The sequence below is a fragment of the Zonotrichia albicollis genome, chromosome 1, assembly GCF_047830755.1.
Source record: "Zonotrichia albicollis isolate bZonAlb1 chromosome 1, bZonAlb1.hap1, whole genome shotgun sequence".
In the NCBI taxonomy this organism is placed as follows: domain Eukaryota; kingdom Metazoa; phylum Chordata; class Aves; order Passeriformes; family Passerellidae; genus Zonotrichia; species Zonotrichia albicollis.
The window spans coordinates 36999857-37020142 of record NC_133819.1 but is presented as its reverse complement, the minus strand read 5'-3'; the positions used below and the strand labels follow the sequence as shown (position 1 = coordinate 37020142).

Genomic DNA, 20286 nt, shown 5'->3' with positions numbered 1-20286 from the left:
CTTGAATATAAATTTTTCACTTTTTGAAAGTTGTTGTTATTTTATTCATGTGTAATAGCTGTTGAGAAGACATTACATGGCTCATTCAGACATTCGAGCATTTTACTGATGGCATTGAAAAATTTACATAGCTTATTTTGTGGTGAATATGAATATTTTCATTCCAACTCCAACAATAAGAGGTAAAAACTTCAGTATAAGAAGAAGAAACAGCAGAAAAAAGATTGTCATAGTGACTACAAAAAAGTCTCATGATGTAGTTTAGAACCCTGAATTTAATCTGTGCAGCTTTGCAACACATTTAAATAAAATCAATAGCACCAATATACACATGGTATCAATTGCACCTTACAGGCATTATTTAAATCTATTCTCATAGGTTCGATGACAGACAACTAAATTATTACTTAGAAATGAACATTATATATTATATGCATTTATGCTAAGTTTCTTTCTTTATGACTAACAGAACAGTAAAGAAAGACTTACCATTCTTCTTATAGAACATGATTTCTCCTTTAAATTCTATCTTTTCCTCCAACGATTTCTCAATTTGAAGAATCATCTGCTCGTTTGTTTCAGCACCAAGTAAGAATTTACAGCTGCAGCTCTTCTGCATGACTTCAGTCCGTGCAAATCCAGCAAGCTCACAGAAGCCATCAGAGCAGTAAACAATGGGGAATCCCTTAGCCACCTGAGCATTTGCAAGGATAAAGTTACTATCTGCAGAAGAACACAAAAGTAAAATATGAATTAAAGTCTAAATTCTGCACCCTTTGACACAGTGCTTTCTATAACATCATAAGAAGGCACAACTGGACAGATATTTCAAAGCAAAGTCCCAGCTGCCTGCAAACAAGGATATAAATTCTGGTTTCATACTAGTATTGTGAAATTAAGTCAAAGATCTAGTCCACAGATCATATACAACAGTTCTTCATGGCTTTGTACAGTTTGCCTCATTGTCTCCTCAGGGAATACTTTATGATAGTTGCCTCTGAGATAGAAGTCAACACATTAAAACAACCACTTCACCAAAGACTGGTGACAAATATCAAAATTTTGGAGAAATTTCAAATGTTATGCTGCCACGCAGATTACTCTGCAGTCTGAACAGACATGGCTACATCATAAACCCCAAAAATATCCATGGTCTCAATAAGAGAATGGTGACTTATGTCACCAAACTAATTTATTCTATAGAATTTTGCAAGGGAATCCTTAAAAACAGTTGAGTGAACACACCAGGGTAAGTGGAATTAGGGACATTCTAAACTACATTTGTCCTTTATGGGAGGTGGGGTAGATCTGGGGGTTTTTTGTTTGGTTTGTTTATTTTGTTTTTTGTTAATTTGTTTGTTTTTTGTTTTCTTTGTTTTTGAGGAAAAAAGATTTCATTTGAAATCAGTCACCTATCTTTTGGAGTCCCACCGTACTTCTTCCATATGAAACAGGCACATCAAAGATTCACCATTCTGTTATACTTAATGCTCCTTATATTTCTCAGTGTGTTTAAGCTGCAGCTACTGTGTATGATACATTCAAGTGTAGCATATTGACATGGACATCAATCAACCAAATTTGGTGTCCTAATTTGATTTCAAATCTTCAGTAAATCCAACAGTTGAACCTCTTGGCAGCCTAATAGCTCATTCCCATCCCTCTCTGAAATGGTTTTGAAGGCTTTGAACCTCAGAACTTCATCTCCAGCCCATGTCAACAAGTCTGACCCTTTACATCATTTTTCAGTTATCAGGGATACCCTTTCCAGATAACATATGAACTTCTCATACAGGTGTTTTGCCTGTGTGTCCTTATCTTGAAGTGAAAAAAAAGTTTTATGGGCAGAATCCATCTACATTTCACATGGAGGGAGGAAAGACTATTTTTTACCCATTGCTTGTTAAGGAATGTTTACCTTACAGCTTGCTAGCAGGAGCTTAAGAGCAGTCTAGTCCCAAGACAGACACCTCTCATTTTTCAGACTTATGTGCAAGTGAATTCATGTCCACGTATTAAGGGGAAATACTATTAACTAACTCATAATCCCTTGATAAATATTCATAAATTTAAAGAGAAAGAAATGAATTATTTTAATGGAAAACTCAGGTTGATATACCTAATCCCCATACAGGTATGTATTATTTATGATCGGGAAGGGAGGAACAGAATCCATACACTAAAATAGGGGAAAAATAAGTCTGTTTTTCAATCTGAACTGTCGCAAGAGTTCTACATTTGTGAAATCCCAAAATCCAACTATGTTACTCTTTAATTACCCAAGGGATAAAACACTATGTCTTATACTGCTTTCAGTATTTTAAAGGTAATGGAGGTTTATTAAATGACCAATTTTCTCTCAAGACTTTCCTTCAGTTACCCACATTTTGTACAGATTTAATTAAATCCTTTCAATACATGATTGTTTATGTTAAAACAGTCTTTTCCCACTTACCAAATAATGTGTTTTTAAAATGCATTCTGGTTCAGTGCAGTGCTTGATTTAGTCTGTCATTTTTATTTGCCTAACTGGGGAAGAAGTATCATTACCATTCATGCACTAACATGCTGCTGCCCCTGTCAACACAAAACTAAATCCCCACACTGCCAAAATCATTAAAATCATATGCTTGCAATGCATAATGGAAGTGTGACCGTGCAAGACCAGCAGATCATTCATACCAAATATATTTATAGCTGGAAAATTAATTTACTGCTCTGATTCTTGTTGTTTAAAATACAATTATGTAATGCAAAGATTGCTGTAGGGTTTTGTTTTTCTTTTTAATTCTAATTGTTGAGAGTAGTATGAAGCAGAATCTGGAACACCAAAAGGACACAAAAGGTGGAGAGGATGCACAGTAGTGAATGAATGTCATTATGAACAGGAATACACTGGAGCTTACCAAGCATACCATGGCTTTATGAAAAATATAAGGTGGCCAAACTCTATTGTCAGTTACACCAAAAAGAACCTGGAATAATTGTGGTGTCTTTAACATTCATGAAATAAACCAGTTTACTTATAAATGCCAACCCAGTGCCAGCTAGAATAACAGCCAATCTTTCTCTTAATATCAGCAGGTTTTTAAGCCTAATTTTACTGAACTTTTTGTAGTACAACAGCAAAGCATCAGGAAAATGCAATCAGAATTATATTTGCTTCTCTTCTTGAGCTTGAATTTAAAAAAACAGAGAGATGCACCTACAGTCCCAAACTAAGGGACATATCTAAATAATTTGTTGAAAAAATTCTTGTCATACTAAAAGGACCAAGAAATATTACGCCCAGTAATTACGTGTATCATCCAATTCTTCAGCAACATTTATAAAGTGATTAATATTTACCTATTGCTTAAAGAAAATAAAAAAAAAACCCCAACAAACCCACAGCTTAAAATATTCTGGTTAAAAGTTTGTTTAGTTCTGTAATTTATTTTTATAGCTTCAAATCTCTAATATCACTTGCTATTACTTGTGTATGTAAAACATTATAAAATATTTCAAAAAAGAAGTATTGAGGGTGAAATTTCTATCATTCAGTCTTTGTTGTGACACAAATAACAAATCCATCATTTAATTTAATGGTCTTCAATGATAACTAGCTGGATTTTTAAATTTAGAGTAAGATAAATGAAATATACTTCAGAATAATTTATTAGAAACTTATGGACTGGAAGACAACATATTTTATTATTTTTGAACTTGCAGTAGGAAAGTTGCAATGAGTGATACTAATGTGTTGGTTTGTATATTTTTGGTATATATTTGTGTGTAGATTGCAAAGCTTCCATAATAATATGCAAGTTATTGAATTCCATATTATGTTTTCAGCACATTGGCTTGAATATTAAGTTATTTTATTGATCAGGTTGGTTGATCAGCAGACAATATTAGATTACTGGTGGATGTTTCCTTTTAATTTCATTTTTAGATCAGAAAATTCATCCAAGCAAAATACTTGATCTATTGAGAAAGATGTAACCCTGAGCCTTTGGAGCAACAGAGTAGAGCTGCTGAAAATCTGTGTAAGAAAGAACAGATTTGGAGTATTGAGGAATAAATCTGGTGCAGGCAGCTCAGTTTGCCATCTGCTCACTGAGATGCAAAGTGAGCTTCGAGTGGGAGCCAGAGATGACACCATGACCTGCCAACCCTTTGGTCAGCAAAGGGTGAAAGATGGGTAGATGGACTCTGGGAGACGCAGAAGGAGCAGAGGACTCAGGAGAAAGAGAGACTTGTGTGAGGAGAGACTGTGAGGGTATAAAATCCTTGGGTTTCCTTTGCTGAGGGTCCTCCTTGGAGGCATCAGCTGGGGATGTTTCTGTGTTGCTGCACCAAGAACAAATGTCTTTATGGAAAGAGTCATCTGAGCTCTGCTCTGGGAGAGCTATGGTGGATCTGGGAAGGAAACCTGATCTGACTGTGAGTGTGGGGTGTACAGGGAGTCAAGCAGGCACCTGTCAGGTCACAGGAGCCACCCACAGGGAAGGGGCCTCGGTGCCAGCAGTGAAAGTCTCTGAGCTGGGAGTGAGACTGCCAGAGAGTCCAGAGAATGGGCAGACTGGATGCTTTTTTAACCACTTGACTCTAGGTCTCAGCTCAGAAATTAAGTGGTGTAAGTCTCTACAAAATAAATTTTTAAAAATTCAAATTGGATATTTGTATACTGGCTTTGGATAAAATTCTTGATTGTTTGTTCAAGCCTGCGAGAGCTGGGTGAAGGATGATTTAAAAGTGCTTCTGCTAAGATGAGAAGAAGCCTAAACACAAAATATCCAACATTCACGAGGTTTTCCTTTAGCAGCAAGTCAGCAGAAATGGATGAGTGTGAGAGAGGTCCCTGGTTTGCCAGTGCAATTTAAAAGCAGATTTCTTTCAATTGTGATTCTTTTACTTTAAGCTCATTTTCCATGAAGATCAAGTTACTTTTTCACATGAAAGTTTGAAGGAAGACTATTAGGAGCTTGCATGCCTGCCGTCATTTCAGAAGTAGAACATACTGGAGAGGATAGGACATTGATCAATGGAAGACTCCTGGTTTTCAGAAATCTCTGCCAGAAACACAGCATAAAGCCAGAGACAATCAAACAAGATGAGCCAGAACCATGACAACTGTACCTTCAGTCACAGGCTTAGACAAAGTTGCCCTGTTTCAATGATGTGATACCCCAAAATCATAACTGGAGCGACAGAAATTTAGATCTCATGCTATCTTATACAGAGAATCTTATTCATCAAACGTCTCATGATAGAGTTTTACGATTGAGATAATTAAAGAAAAAGGCTTTATACTCTTCCTCCTAATTAATGCCCCCAATTTATCTGGCTGTTTGTAATGACACTGTGTTACATTTATACTCTGCACTCTCTTCATGAATCCTACTGTCACATCCAGCAAAAAATGACAAAAGAATTTTTGCTTTAATACCGTGGCTATGTCTGATGTAAATCTCATCATTGTGCTTCTATGTTCTTTTCACAGTTCTTTTCAATCAAAGTCCAGAAGTTTTCATGAGGAGAACACCTGACTTCTTTTGCAACTGAGAAAAGCCAACAAGCGCTCTAATTTTAAAAGTTAAATTATTTAAAAATGAAAGAGGAAGAAAAAATCCTACAACAGAAAAAATCTTTAGCAATTGAAGAAGCTGCATTAAATAAGCAAGCGACTCACATAGTTACTCTACATATTGTACAGCAGTCTATAATTCTTTTAGATGAAAGGATGTACTACACTTAAATTTGATTCCACAGTTTGTACACAGGCAAGTTAACAAGGGAAATCTCATTCCAGGTTCATGCAAATTACCGTGACGGAGAACACGACCACATTAACAGTTAATATTACTGATTAATTGAATGATTAAAGCAGTACATGAAAACATTTAGCTTTATGTCAGCACATTTAGATGCAAGTGAATTTAATTAGAGCTCAAAATCATTTGCCAGCTAGTGTCCTCTGAATCTGATTGAGACCAAGATGATTTTTATAATGCATACACTTCCAGACATTAAAATTTCCTTTGAAAAATCTCAGTACAGTTGACTAGGTCACTAATGTGAGGTGAAGATTTATCTAGATCTAAATAAAAAAACCCCAAACTGATTATAATGATATTTTTTCCCACTCTTCTCTGAAAATGAATGCATATTCCAATGAATTTATAGTAGTGAATTTACAGTGAGAGGAAAAACTATTGCATTATAAAGTACAAGTATGGACTTATGAAAAAATACCTACTACTGTAACTCACTGTAACCTTTAAAATTGATTTAATTGCCCTACTCATTTCATTACAAGGATTCATAAAATTGGGTAACTGCTACAAATGTAGAGTTATGAATCAGTATTTGAAGAAACCAGACCTATGGACTCAGCTAAAGGGTTGAGCTTCCATAGGTCTCACTTGACCTGAACTGACAGGAATAACTTACATTAAGTGGAAAAGTTCTGAATTCAGCAGCTACAAAATAAACTTTTCACTTTATATTTACAAAATAATATTTATTCTGACAGTAAAAATGCTTTACTGTATACAATATTTATAGCTACAAGAGGTAATCTGCAATGCAGTTCAGCATGGAGATATCTAAGCAAAATTTGGGCATCTGGTTGCTCAATCATTTCACAGTCTTATTGATAAACACAAGATCATAAACCACTTAAGAGATGGTGTTTAACAATCTCCAACCCAGCTTTCTTTGTCATTTGTGCATCAGGTCAATACTGGAATAATGACTGCAGCTTTCTGCATGGCCAGTAAAATTACCTACTCCTGCAGAGCAGACCAAAAACCAGACTGTATCAGAGAGAAACAAAGTGAGAAACAAAAGCAGTAGTGAACCTCATGGTGAATTGGGTTTCTGGCATCTTAGCAAGGAAAAAAAAAATTTGTTCCTCCATTAGAAATCTTTGTGCATGTTCCTATTGCTTTTCCAGTCTCAGTATCATTTGAATCTACCTAAACTCTAAAATACAAGACTGAGAAGGACTTGGTTGAAATAGTAGTACTGCTGTGGCTGCTCATTTATCATCACTGAGCACCTTTCAAATAAACATGCGGTGCAATTGTAAAGGGTGTACCATAGTAAAGGAGAAAAACTTTCAGTAGAGATGACTTTCAAATTCTTCAAAATCAAGCTCCACTAGCAGAAGCAAATAGCTACATATTTTCCTCAAAAGGAAATATTAATTAGTCCAATATAAATCTTTGCTTTTGATTTTATATTTACCTGGAATTACAAACTTATGTATGTCAGCTGAGTCAAGGCTGCAACAAAATATTTCTTTTCCTACTCTTTTTGGATATTAAATAAATTTTATTTTTCAGTAAAATCTATTACATTTGATGAACTTTATTTGTGTTATTGATTGTGCAGTGACTGCCAGTACACAGTGCAGATGTAACAAAAACAGCTATATTGCAGCTGTCAAATATTTACATGCCAGTTTCATAGGCATTGAAATGTTGCAAGTAAAACAGCACATGGCACTGGGGAAAAAAACCAGAAAAACTAAGACATTACCAATCAAGAGACACTGCAACTCATGAGTCACCAGCATTTTGTGACAACGTTCAGTGTCATCCAGAAGTTACTCACCGGATGCTTGTTTTTCTGAAAGAACTGAACCCTATATCCCTCATGAGGGAGTTCAGCTGCTGTACAGTGCATTCTGTGAGTGCCCACTGCACAGCAGGGTGCACAGGTTCACATTTCCAAGGGAATCATGCTTTGTAATTTCTCCAATAAAATACATAGAAATTTCATCATTACAAGTTCATCCACTAGGCAGAAGAACCAGCAATATTCGATTTGCTGTTTGTTTTGTTTTCCCAGCTGTTCGATTGATTTAAGATTCACCTGGAATTTAGAAATGGAATTGCTATAAATCAAATTAACACAGAGAGTTCTCATAAACTCAGATCATATAGCCCAATGATTTAAGAGCCTGGGACCATGACTTGCTTTCAAGTGTTCAACTGAGAAGATTTGCAGAAAACACTCTTCCTGAATAGAAATATTTTTAAAGTCAAGGGCCACATCATCAACAAATATTTATTAATGTGATCCTGTCCATACCTTCCTTTGTCACTTGTCTGAAGTAGAAATGAAATAAGGAGTTGAAAGTTGTTTGGTTTAGAGCTGTATTAAGCACTATGCCACCTATTCACAATTGGTGCTTGGTTTACAGGAGTACTAAATTTTCACCATTTCATAACATTTTGTGGGTTTGGAATCCTACACTTGCCTTTACTATACACATGCTTGATGAACCTATTTATAATGCTATTGCAGTGGATAACTCTTTGAATATTTGCACTCAATGTCCTGCTACTGATAGTGCAATGTATGAGCAGCCATATGTTGCAGATTCTGCTAAGAAAAGAGAGCTAGTGGAAGAATACAGGGAAAAAGATTTACCAGGCATTATTCTTGCACAACTGAGAGGAAGAGTGTAAGGTAGACATTTTGAAACCAGTGTGAAATGGCTTTGAAAGATCACGTTCCTGGCTCTTTGAAATCTAATGCTCCTTTCTTCATATGAGACTATGTTAATTATGGAGTGGTATCTCAGGGACTTGGAAAATATCTTGATATCATCTGTACTGGAAACAAGAAACTAAATTTCTTTTTAATGTGATGGTGTGAAGTTCAAGGACTATTTACCTGTCATTGGGAAAGTTTCATCTTATCACTTGAAGTGGATGTGTTCTGGAAGACTCAAAGTATCTGGAACTTTTTGCAGTAAAGGACCACATATATCAACACATAGAGAAATTGCCAGGGTTTTGAAATTAGTTTTGAGATTTCCTGGAAATTTGTTTCCCCTTTAAAGCGACCATGCTAAAAAAAGTGTGGCTTCTATAAATACTATATAAAATAATGTGAGGACAGTAAGGACATAAAGCAAATTTTTTCAACAGAAATATAAGGAGATATTAGTGAAAGAGAGTGGAAAATCTTTATGGTCCTTCTATTTGCTTCCACCATGCATGGCCCCCCCAGAAGGTGTTTACTGTCCACATGCTGAGCAAATGGAACTTTCAGCCACCATTCCCAAGAATGAAGGTGGAGAAATTCCACTTGCAGCCCTGGAATTGACCATGAAAGAAACAGACCAAGCTGTGTCCACTGTGGAGAGACTCCAGTGAATCATGAATCATAACCATACTAATTCTCCTCTGGTGACAGTGGGGCATTTTATACCAAGTTTCCTCACCTAAACAAAATTATGTATCCTGAGAATAGAATGAGACCCACCTCTAGGTTTTAAATTGAAGGCAGATGGGACAGTGGTCATCCTTCCTCAGCACCATCTGCCTAATGCAGCACTTGGGCTCCACAGAGGGTGATGCAGGATCCTCAGTTTTGCATATGACTTCCATTTTCACAGGCAAGATACCCAAATGATAATGCAAAAGCCACTATCTGTTCAGATACCACATGTTGCAATTATATTCTTTGAATAAGAAACTTTTTTCCATTTTATACAAGTGCTACACTAATCTGAAGTTGTTACTCAAAGAGGCTCAAAGCTGATTTTCATGTATACTAGCCTTTATATATAAATTCTGGGCTTTTCACTGTCACTTTTATAATCCCCTATGACTCCCATGACAATTTCATGACAGCTAGTGGTGAGTTTTACTTATTGATTTTCCCTTATAAATATTGCACTTCAATATTAAGGTGTCAGAACTTTAAGAGTAACCTTTTTGAACCATTGTAGTTTATATGCTCATCTCTCAATCCCTGAAATTACAGGAAAATCTTGAGTTAATTTTAATGGGGAGACAAAGCAGACTCTCTTGTGCCCATTCCAGTGAAATGAGTTCTCTGTAAACAGCAAGGATTTCTGCACACAGTTTTCTTAGAGTAGGAACACTAATCTGAAATAATGCCTTGGAAAAGAAAGCCTATTCCAAGAATGCTCTTCTGAAAAATTGACACAAATCATATTAAAAATGGTTCATAAAATAATGACCAGTGTCCAGGAAATGTAATTTCCAGAGGGGAGAGTTGCGTACTGCACTATCTGCCATAACAAAGAACTACACAGTATATCCAAAACTCACCCTTTCTGAATAAAAATATCCTAAGAATTTCAATACGGGGATCACTGATATTATCTTGAGCAAGATCTGTAAAGAACCAATATTTTGAGGGTGGAAAATGATAAGAGGGAGATTACAGGTGAAAATGTTATCATATTCAAAGGAAAAATAACCATCTTGTAGTGGATTTCTCAACTAAGAATGATCTCATAAAAAATCCAGAGGAAAAAGGCTAAAAATGTGTGGAAGGATGAGTTTTGTTGTAGAATAAAAAAAGTAGAATAACCTTAATGGAAAAGCCAATGTGGGAAGTAGACATAGGCTATTATTTCTTATCATAAAGTTTCTATGGACCTCCTGAAGGACTGGCATAGTTTATCTCAGGAGTACTTGAGCTTGGACCTCCTGATTTATGCAAGATATACAAATAGTTACAGAAGGAGCTGTTTGGGGAACCAGAAAGGCTTGACACTAACACTGCCATAAGATGGTCTTCTGGAGAAAAATACAGATTTTGGCTCAAGAAATGAATATGATCTGAAGATACAAAACATCTGTTACTTTGCAATAAAGGAGTACATGTATAAATACACAGTGGAATTGTCAGGGTTTTGATTACCTTTGAAGGAGAAAAAACAGGTTTGGACTAAATATTGTCTCAATGAAAGAAATCAGGTACAGGAAGAGATTGCTATAATAAAAAATCTACTGAACTGAACCCCTAAGGACCTAAACAGTGCAGATAAGAGAAGAAATAAACCAAAATAATGAGAGGACTGAAGATAGTTACTCAAATCTAGACTTTTTTTTCGGTTGCTTTTTCTATTTCCAGTTCTTTTTTTACAGGAAATAAGGAGACTAAGTATCACAGAACTAGCTTTGGTATTTCTAAAGTAAAAGTTTTCTTCTGCCACAGAACAAAACCAATACCCCTTCCTACCTCTTTTCCCCAAAGCACTGCCTAAACATACAAATCCCTAAACCTTACTTCAGAAAGAGACTCTCAGGAGAACAATAGGCCAGTGCTCAATAATTAATGCAAGTCCCAAACCTCCAAAATCCCAAGAAAATGTTACCTATTAACTGTACTGTAGTGAATCAGTATCATTAGGGAGCCAGGTAATGTTTCTGAGAATTCTATCAGTCAAAACATACAAATTCCGCTAGAGTTTTTAATTAAATTCTTCTAACTGGTCCAAAATATTTTAAAGTGAAAAAATCCCAGTTGCTGGTGCTGTACTTGCTAGACAAAAGCAACACAACTTTTTGCTCCACAGGAAAAAGGTATAAGAATGCTGCAGTCTAATTCCAGTGTTGTTATGGTAGGTAGTTTTAAGTTTTGCTTAGTTTTTCTGGACCCCAATCTGAAGAAAGTGATGAAAAGTATCTTTACAAATAACAACAGGTGCTTGTATCTGGTTGCAAAGTTTTCATGCTAGAGAGAATAATCTTTTTCATTCTGAGAGTTTGGAAGTAATTTGTAGAAAGTCAGATATTTATATCTTTATCTCATCAAGTAAAAGTGGCACTGAGCAAACAGAGAAAAATACTAAAAATACGGAAATAAGGTTCCATAAATTACACTTACTGAAAACACCAAAAGTAGAAGAAAGCTATAAATTCCAACATGATTATACTGCCACATTTCCTATGCAATCTGATGTTATAAATGTGGAAATTCATTGCTGCTTTAAATACTGTTTTGAAAGTTAAAAAATAATTCAGAGACTAAAAATCAGTTGGGGAATTTAATCAACAGCAGCATATACACCAGCAAAAATGACATTTGTAAAACAGGTGGTGAAACCACCAAAGCAGTGTAAAACCTTACCTTTAACCTACTCAACCTCAATATTGGGGTCAGGAGTTTCAGCTCCACTGGAATGGTAGGAAGGGATATCTTCAAGGCATTACTCAGAATAAGGACTTATATTTATCATATGTGGAGGGTGTGGTGACCAAAATCCTTCAGATTTAGCATCATCTTAAAGCAGAGGAAGTGGGTAACATCAACACCAAACCAGGATAGAAATCAGCGCACTTCTGTACTATATTTACTCAGCCAGGCTCTAAATGTTGAGTAAATGCACCTGACTATGCCCATGTATTTTCTTCTTGTAAATAAAGGTCAAAAATCATCTGTCGGTGAGATACTGTAAAACTAATATCCTAATTTGAAATTATTCTGAGGAAAGAGAAAAAATGTACATTTTTTAGTTACTGTTTTTGGCATTTTTTTTAATGCTAAATGAATAAGGTGCATGAAATAAGAGTCTGAACTTGTGGATTGTATTATGACGTAGGAAAATTATTCTATTTCAGACCACTCTATATCTGTAAATATAAGTAAACAGGGTAATTATACACACTGTGCAAAGCAGCATAAGTTAACTTTCTTAAGTTACATTAACAATAATGGAATCTCTGGGCAAAACTTCACAAAATCTACAACTCTTGATAAAAAATAACAAACAAAAGGTATGAAGCATGACCTTTAAAGTCAAATAACCTCACATAAGAGCAGAAAATATGACACAGTGGACTTGCATCAGAAAGAAGAACAAATGTTTTGTGATGTCTTTGGTACCACACCCTTGGCAATTCTATGGCTTTGTAACCTCTACCTGCATTATTGAGGCAGTTTTCAGCTTCTGTAGGAATATTTTACCTTTATTCTCCACATACTGAAGATCTTATACCACACTTCACCCAGCCTTGCACCTGCAAGGCTGAATAGTGGTGGCCTCTCAGAGTAAGCACCCAACAGTAGTTTAAGAATGACCCCTCCATTCTCACTGCCTCCTTATCTCATTTCACAAGATATCAGTTTATCAGACAGAGCTGAAACATCATGCACATGCAAGCAATTGATACTGATCTATGTATCAATAAACGTTAACCTGCAAACTGTGTATACAGAAACTTAACCAGCCACGAATACACATCACTGCTGGCCAATTCATCAGTTGGCACTAATGCCTCATTTAATGATAACAACCAGTGGTGAAGAGAGGGAGAGAGGGTTAAACAAGGCTCTGATAATAGTGAATAGCAATAGAGAAAAAACAGGTGAAAAATCATCTACCTCACTGCCAACCACAGCACTAGAGAACTGCCCAGAGCCCTTCAATGAATACTGTCACTGCTCTCCAAGGTGGCTTCTGAATGGTTTTCCTTTTCCATTTTCCCATTGCATTCCCTATCCTTTGTCAGTGGTAGTAACTACTTGCACTTTGTTAGATGCTTATGTTCTAGGGTGCTTTATGAGCATATCCACATAAAAATGTATAAAGTCCTCTAAGCTGCTTTAATCATGAGCCAAAATTTAAATTAAGGCACACTGAAGAAGGGAACAGACAGAGAAAAAATTAGAAATAGGGAAAAACAATTGATTAAAAAATGGGGGTGAAATCAGGAAAGATGTTAGTGACATAATTGGCTTGCCAATTCCAGAGCACACTGTGGGATACAGATGTCTGCCCAGGTCAGATTGTTAACCTCTTGGCTTCACTTCCTCATTCCATTTCATTAAAGATATTTCAAAGAGAAAAGTGCATAAGCAGTGAGTTTTAGATATAATTAAGGTATTCTTATTATTGAAGCCATCATAAGAGGCATTTTTTTACAACAATACCTTGAAGTTTATTTTTTACTGTATAAAAATATGTGATTGATTAGAAGTCTTCAAAGTTAATTGGAATACTGTCATAGGATGAAGTTTTGGGCCTGTCCCAGAGCAGTGTTTCCCCATGTTTCTAGCCCACCAACTAATTGACTATATTTCAAAGGGTTCTTCAGAATCAGGAAGTGTATTATGTATTTCTCTGGAAGCACTACTAACTAGATTTTACTGTACATTTAAATTTGCTTTTGAAAATACCTTGTACAAATAATCTCTACATTGTAAGAGCATGACATCAAAAAATTATCCAAATGCATCCAAGTATCTTAAACTAAGACTAAAATGAAATAAAAATTTAATCAAAGTTTCAAGTAAATAAATTTTTATAATGAAAAAATGGCTTTATAAAAAAATTAAGAAGAAACCAAAGGTAATAAGGATATTTTTTTACTGCTTCATGCACCATGGTAATGAAAATATAAAACAGCACACAGGGAAAAATCAATTAAGAAAAGAAATAAAGAAAAACATTTCCCGAAGCTTTTATTCTTCTCAGGATATAGCCGCTATAATGCATTAACCAACAGTTTTGCAGCATTCAAGAAAGGTAAATGTGTTTGGAGCTCTGGAAAATAGTACACTGGTGATATTTCTGTAAAGGATTTTCAGTTTGGCATTTGATCCCCACATTTTAATGAATGAATTAACAAATTGGTAATGTATAAATGGCATCTAGAAGATCAAATTCCATGACAAAGACACTAAATTTCATTGTCCAGAGGCACTCTCAGCAGTTCCTTTCAGTTGTAGAGGTCATCCAGGCCCTCTGCTTTAAACAGTGGTCAAACTTGTTTCTCATCTCTTTATCCACCTGTTCTGGCCTCCACTGCGATTGCAATTATGAAAATCACTATTTCTTTGGGTGGTCTGAATCCCTAGGAAAGGGGCTTTATGTTGATTATTATGGTATCTGTCTCTGACTGGATTTAGGAGACAGGAAATAACGAGAGTGGGACAGAAATAGCATTTGCCTCAAACTTGAATTAAGCAAGAATCTGAGAATCACACATTCTCAATCTATGGTACTAAAAGGTTATAACACAAGGTTAGTCACGTGGACCTTTGCCTTTGCAGCATTTAACAACTAATCTCCTTCCTGAACAGCTTTCTCTTGCATTTTGGCTTTCCCAGAGAAGAATGAATAGCCTCATTCAGAGTTTGAGTCCCTTGGTCTTATCCCAGCCCTCAAGAGATACAACTAAACCAGATTATTCTATCAGTTATATGCCCACATATAGCAAAGTGAGTAACCTAACAATCTTTTGTATATATTTCAGCTTCGAAAAGAAGTGAAGGAAGCTGTGAAATTTACATTTAATATCTTCCTGTGTAAAAAGAGGCAATGTTAAGGATTTCACTTTACAAGTATATACCATGTTACAGCATTTTCAATTAAATCCAGTAACATTCACATTTTTCAATATATTTGTATGCAATTATTTGCTTATTTAATTTCTGATTATTAGTTTCTCCATTTCTTACTGACATGCCAGACATCTTCAGGTACTGCTCTGAATTATGCTGAAAAAGTGGGAGCTGATGGTAATTGACCCAGTCCTATTCAGCTGTTGAATCTAAAGAGTAAGCTTCCATTTTCTGTAACTCAAACCAAACTAGAAGAGACAAATGGCCCATTTATTTTATTTCACTTCCAAACCCAGTATGAGTTGTTTCTAAAAAGAAGCTCAGACAAAAATTAAAATCTATATCTAGCCAAAAACTTCTGTTGCATGGACATGTAAGCAAGATTTGTATTGATCATGACATCCTATTTTTGCAACTGAGGTGTTTCATTTCCAAAAGGATTTTTTCTCTGCGAAGTCACAAGTAAACAGAGACCACATTCATAACAAGATTAATATGCAATCTATAAAACTTTTCAGTAACATGATAATTCACAAGAAACCTGTTTTTCAGCTGTGAGACAGATGTGCCCCATGGATGTTCTACTGCATACAGCACCCCATCTCAGAACACAGAATTACTGATGGCTGACTGGCACCATCAGTGATGCTTTCACCCAAAAACTGTTTTGAAAGGCAAATGAAGTGCATGCAAGATTTCTGCTTTGTACTTGTGTTTCCTGGAGTTGATTTCAAATTTCAGGATTATTTGCAAGGGGAAAAAAGAGTTCTAAGGAAGCCTTTCACAATAGAGTTATAGCAAGTGAGTTATAGACATTCCTTAATTATTAGCTGTGAAACAAAAATTTGGGTTTCTTTAATGAGATTTATAAAAGAATCATGGAATTGTTTAGATTGGAAAAGACCGTAGGTCATCAGGTATAGGGATGTGCAGCTCCTAGCCCCTGAGTTTGTAACAGAAGTCCACTATGAAAAGAGCATCTTCCTAATTCCTTTCCTTATGCCATGGTACTTAAAATCCTCTTCTTTCTCTATTGCAGTTTTCCTTACGTGCGCCCTTCATGATTCCTTCCTCTCTTCTTGAGGTCCCTATTTCAAGGTGAGTAAGCCAAGTCAAACTTCTCAGGTGCTGAGAGCCAAACAAATGGCTCGGAATACTTTCTGTGGCTTCTGATTGTTTCTTCTGCAGGCCAGTTGCACGAACTTAATATTTTTTAATTCATCCTGCAAGTTCCCAAGATTACTTTCTGGGGAAAGAGAGCTGACAGAGAATAATGCAGCACACAGCTTATCTTCTTGTAATCAAGACAAAGAGAAATGTTTGCATTATGGTATTAAGAGAATTGTAAGATGATGCAATGGTATTGCATAACGAAAATTATGAAAGTGAAAATCTCTAAACAACATCTTTTTCTTGATGCAGATTTAGATCAATTCAGATTCAGTAAAGTCATTGATAGAGAGTACGCTTACTTTTGTTTGGAATCATTATAACACACTGGCTTTCCTCATCCAAAGGTGTTAGCTTTAGGTCACTGCTGTACCATGTTTTGCACAATATAAAGGTCCAGTGTATCTACTTTTGTAATTTTACTGGGCAGAAAAGCCCAAATCAGATATGACTCTCCTATTTCAGTCACTGGGCTTTTTAGCCAGTGACTCTTTACCCAAAAACAACCCCACTGTATTTTGTAGTTGTTGTTTGGTTTTAGTTTCACATTTTTTGTTTGGTTGGCTGGTTTTGGGGTTTGGGTGGTTTTTCTTGTTTGTTTGTTTGTTTTGTTTTATTTTTTTAATTAATAAGTTTTGAACCTAATTCTTCCTTTGGGTTGTTAATCTGTTCAAAATTAAATACCATTGATCATAATTCAAAGACATCATATCCATAACCAAAAAGGAGTAGCTAGAATAGAACTCTCAAGCTTGCTATTGACTGGATATGTAAATTGTCGTTACAATCCTTCATAAGATTCCTACAGGAGCTGTGAGAGCACTGAAGTCCCCTTTATTCCCCATTATTATTATTTCTTCCTCATTTTTTTTGCTTTACTTTGATTCCAAATGTATGCAAAAGCTGTCTCATATCATCTTGTTTTTCTGTCACAATATACATTAAGAAAGATTATTTTTGTAAATGTGATATTAGCAACTCAAGGTTAAATTCTATACTTTTTCTTCCCATAGTTATTCTCCATTTAATAGATTCTGAATCAGTCTAAAAATACTCAGCTGAATGGATCCTGATAAAAGCTTGTTCAAGTACAATCTCGTTGGTTTCCCTTGATGTCTCTTTGGAGTCACGAGTGTGCAGACCAAAATCATGTTATCAAAAAAGAATAAAGCAAATCTGCTGATGACACCAAGCTTTGCAGTTGGCATACCTGAAGAGTGGGATGCCATCCAGAGAGAGCTGGGCTGGCTCAGGAAGTGGGGCCTGAGAATTACATGAGGTTTGACAGGACCAAGATCAAGGCACTGCCTCTGGGTCAGGGTGACACTCCGTACCAGCACAGGCTGGGCCATGAAGAGATTGAGAGCAGCTGAGTCCAGAAGGACTTGTGCTCCTGGATGAGAGGACATGACCCAGGAGGGTGCGTTTACAGTCCAGAAACCCAATTGTATCCTGGGCCAGCAGGGCTAGGCAGGCAATGCTCCTCCTCTGCTCTGGTGAGACCCCACCTGGAACAGTGCATCCAGCTCTGGGGTCCCCAGCACAGGAAGGACATCAACCTCTTGAGGAAGGCTACAAAGATGATTAGAGGGATGGAAGACCTCTCCTTATAAATAAAGGCTGAAAGAATTTGGATTGTTCAGCATAGAAAAAGAAGGATCAAAAGTGACCCGATTGTGGCTTTCCAGTACCTGTAGGGAGCCCACAGAAAGATGGAGAGGGACTTTTTACAAGGGCATGTAGTGACAGGACAAGTGGGACTGGGTCCAAACTGGAAGAAGGTAGGTTTCCATTAGAAGGAAGTTCTTTACTATGGGGGGGGCGAGATACTGGAACAGGTTGCCAAGACATGTTGTAGATGCCTCATTCCTGGATGTGCTTCAAGACCAGGTTAGATGGAACTCTGAGAACCTGTTCTAATGAAAGGTGACCCTACCCACGGCAAAAGGGTTATAACTTAATGAACGTTAAGGTCCCATCCAACCCAAGCCATACTATGATCCTATGATTCCATGGTTCTGTGTACTACTTGGAATGCACTTTACTACTTAATATAAAGGTAAGAGGCAAGATGGTAGAGGAGAGCCAAACAAAAACCCTTTTCTGATAAGCAGCATAATTTCCTCTCCTTGATTCCCTAAAAAAAAACAATTCATAATGAGAAGGAATTAATGCCATTTTTTATCTATATATGTTATTCCACATTCAAATCTTCATCTTCAGAGATACATATATTTAAAATCACATTCTCCACGCTCTCAGTTACTCTGGTACATCTCCAGGGCAACTCATTTAACAGTAATAAATTTATCTTATTCTAGAAGAGATGGAAATCTGGAAACTTGGATTAAGTTTTAGTACTTTTGAAAGATATTTCATTTGAATCCAGCACTTTTACCCTGGCAGCTGGCAAATTAGATTCTGATTTCAATAATATTCATTTGCATTTTGTGCAAAATATTTTCTCTGCATACTGAAGGAGAGACAATGATTTTAGGATCACAATCTAGCAATTAACCAATTTTATTGAATTACAACATTGTTATAAAAGAGAGTCAGTGAAACAGCAACTAAGGCAATAATCATTTTAGGTTGATGTTTTACTGTCAATAAATAGAATTTGTTTCTAAACTTCCACATTCTCTCTTTTATAAACTGTTCTGTTCCACTTTACAACAGATGTTACATTATTTATTCTCCTGCTATTTTTAGCTTGATGATGCTTCATTTTTTAAATTATTTCTCCCTGCAAAACAAGGGTGCCAAACAGCATTAAGTTGTCAATCTGAAAATATGTGACAAGCTTGAAACATGTATCAATAGGTTTTTCACCTTTAACTGTTAAAGAGAGAAATTACAATAGTATCAAAAGGACTAATTGCTTCATAAGTTAATACCCTTAGAATATTTATAAGCTATAAAAGAAAAGCATCATTGGCATCTCTCTAAAAGCATGTTAATAGACTGTTCAAAAGATTTTTCATAGAAAAGACTTTCCAGAGAGATTAAAAGTGTTATGCAAATTTTGAAATTTAATTTATAATATGATTTTTCCAATCATTAATGCACAGACCATTTTGTAAAGTTTAGAATGGAGTTTTTGTTTCTTCTGAGATCTCACCTGCAATTTCATACTGAGTATCTACTCTATTGATTCAATCCCTTAAAAATCCCCAACTTTTTCTCTATAAGAACTATAACAAATTCAGTGTTTTCCCTGACACCAGATCAGAAGTTAATTCAAGATGCATTCATGTCAAAGCTCTGCAATATTGCATCTATCTGCAAATCACTAACAGCAGAAATATGAAAAGATTTCAGAGAGTAAAACTGTACCTTCATTGCTACTTCTGAAAGAAAAGAGAAGTTCTGATGGACTTTTTATGCGACCTGCCTCTGCATGGAACTGCTGTCTGAACTGATCCTGCTCCAGCATATAGGGCTTACTGGAGGAAACTGTTGTTTAATACTCATTCTACAAGTCTGACTATTATTTTGCAATTTTAGCAACTGATCTTTCACCAGAAGTAAAGCAAAACTGAATAAACATGAAATTCAAAACCAATCAAAACACAGAAACAATTATAGTAGATTTGTGAGAATGAGAATCAGTGCCCGGACTGAATTACATGAAAATGGGTTTCAGTCTTCCCCAATAAAACCCAATGGATCCATATGAATTATTTTACTGGGGACTGGGATAGTTCTGGTTTTTTTGTCACATGGGATAGACTTATACTTCTGGTTTCCCTCTCTGATTTTTAGTACCTCCCCTTTTGTCTCTCTACTTTTTCTCTTTTTTTTTTTCTGACTAATTTCTCTAGCTCAGTACAAGCCATTTCTAGTCCCACATTCCCAGTCAGACGATTACTGAAAAAGGATGCAAAGGTGCTGCCTGCAACTGAGATGAAAGATTGAAAATGTGAGTTAGTTTTTGTGTATTATTTTTGACCTTGGAAATTAATTGTTTGTGACCTAATCATGCAGCCATTTATAATGTGCAATATAACA

General features: G+C 35.9%; 1 protein-coding gene across 3 annotated transcripts in view; it reads right to left on the bottom strand.

Annotated features, from left to right (window-relative positions):
- Positions 1-20286, bottom strand: part of KCNH8 (potassium voltage-gated channel subfamily H member 8) — a 177275-nt gene that overhangs the window by 120110 nt on the left and 36879 nt on the right. For 2 of the 3 annotated variants that reach the window (XM_026799499.2, XM_005480926.4), the window contains exon 2: positions 490-723. The exons of the other annotated variant lie outside the window; for it this stretch is intronic. In XM_026799499.2, the coding sequence (XP_026655300.1) occupies positions 490-723 (234 nt within the window). The remainder of the gene's footprint in view (positions 1-489; positions 724-20286) is intronic. 3 annotated transcript variants of the gene reach the window in all.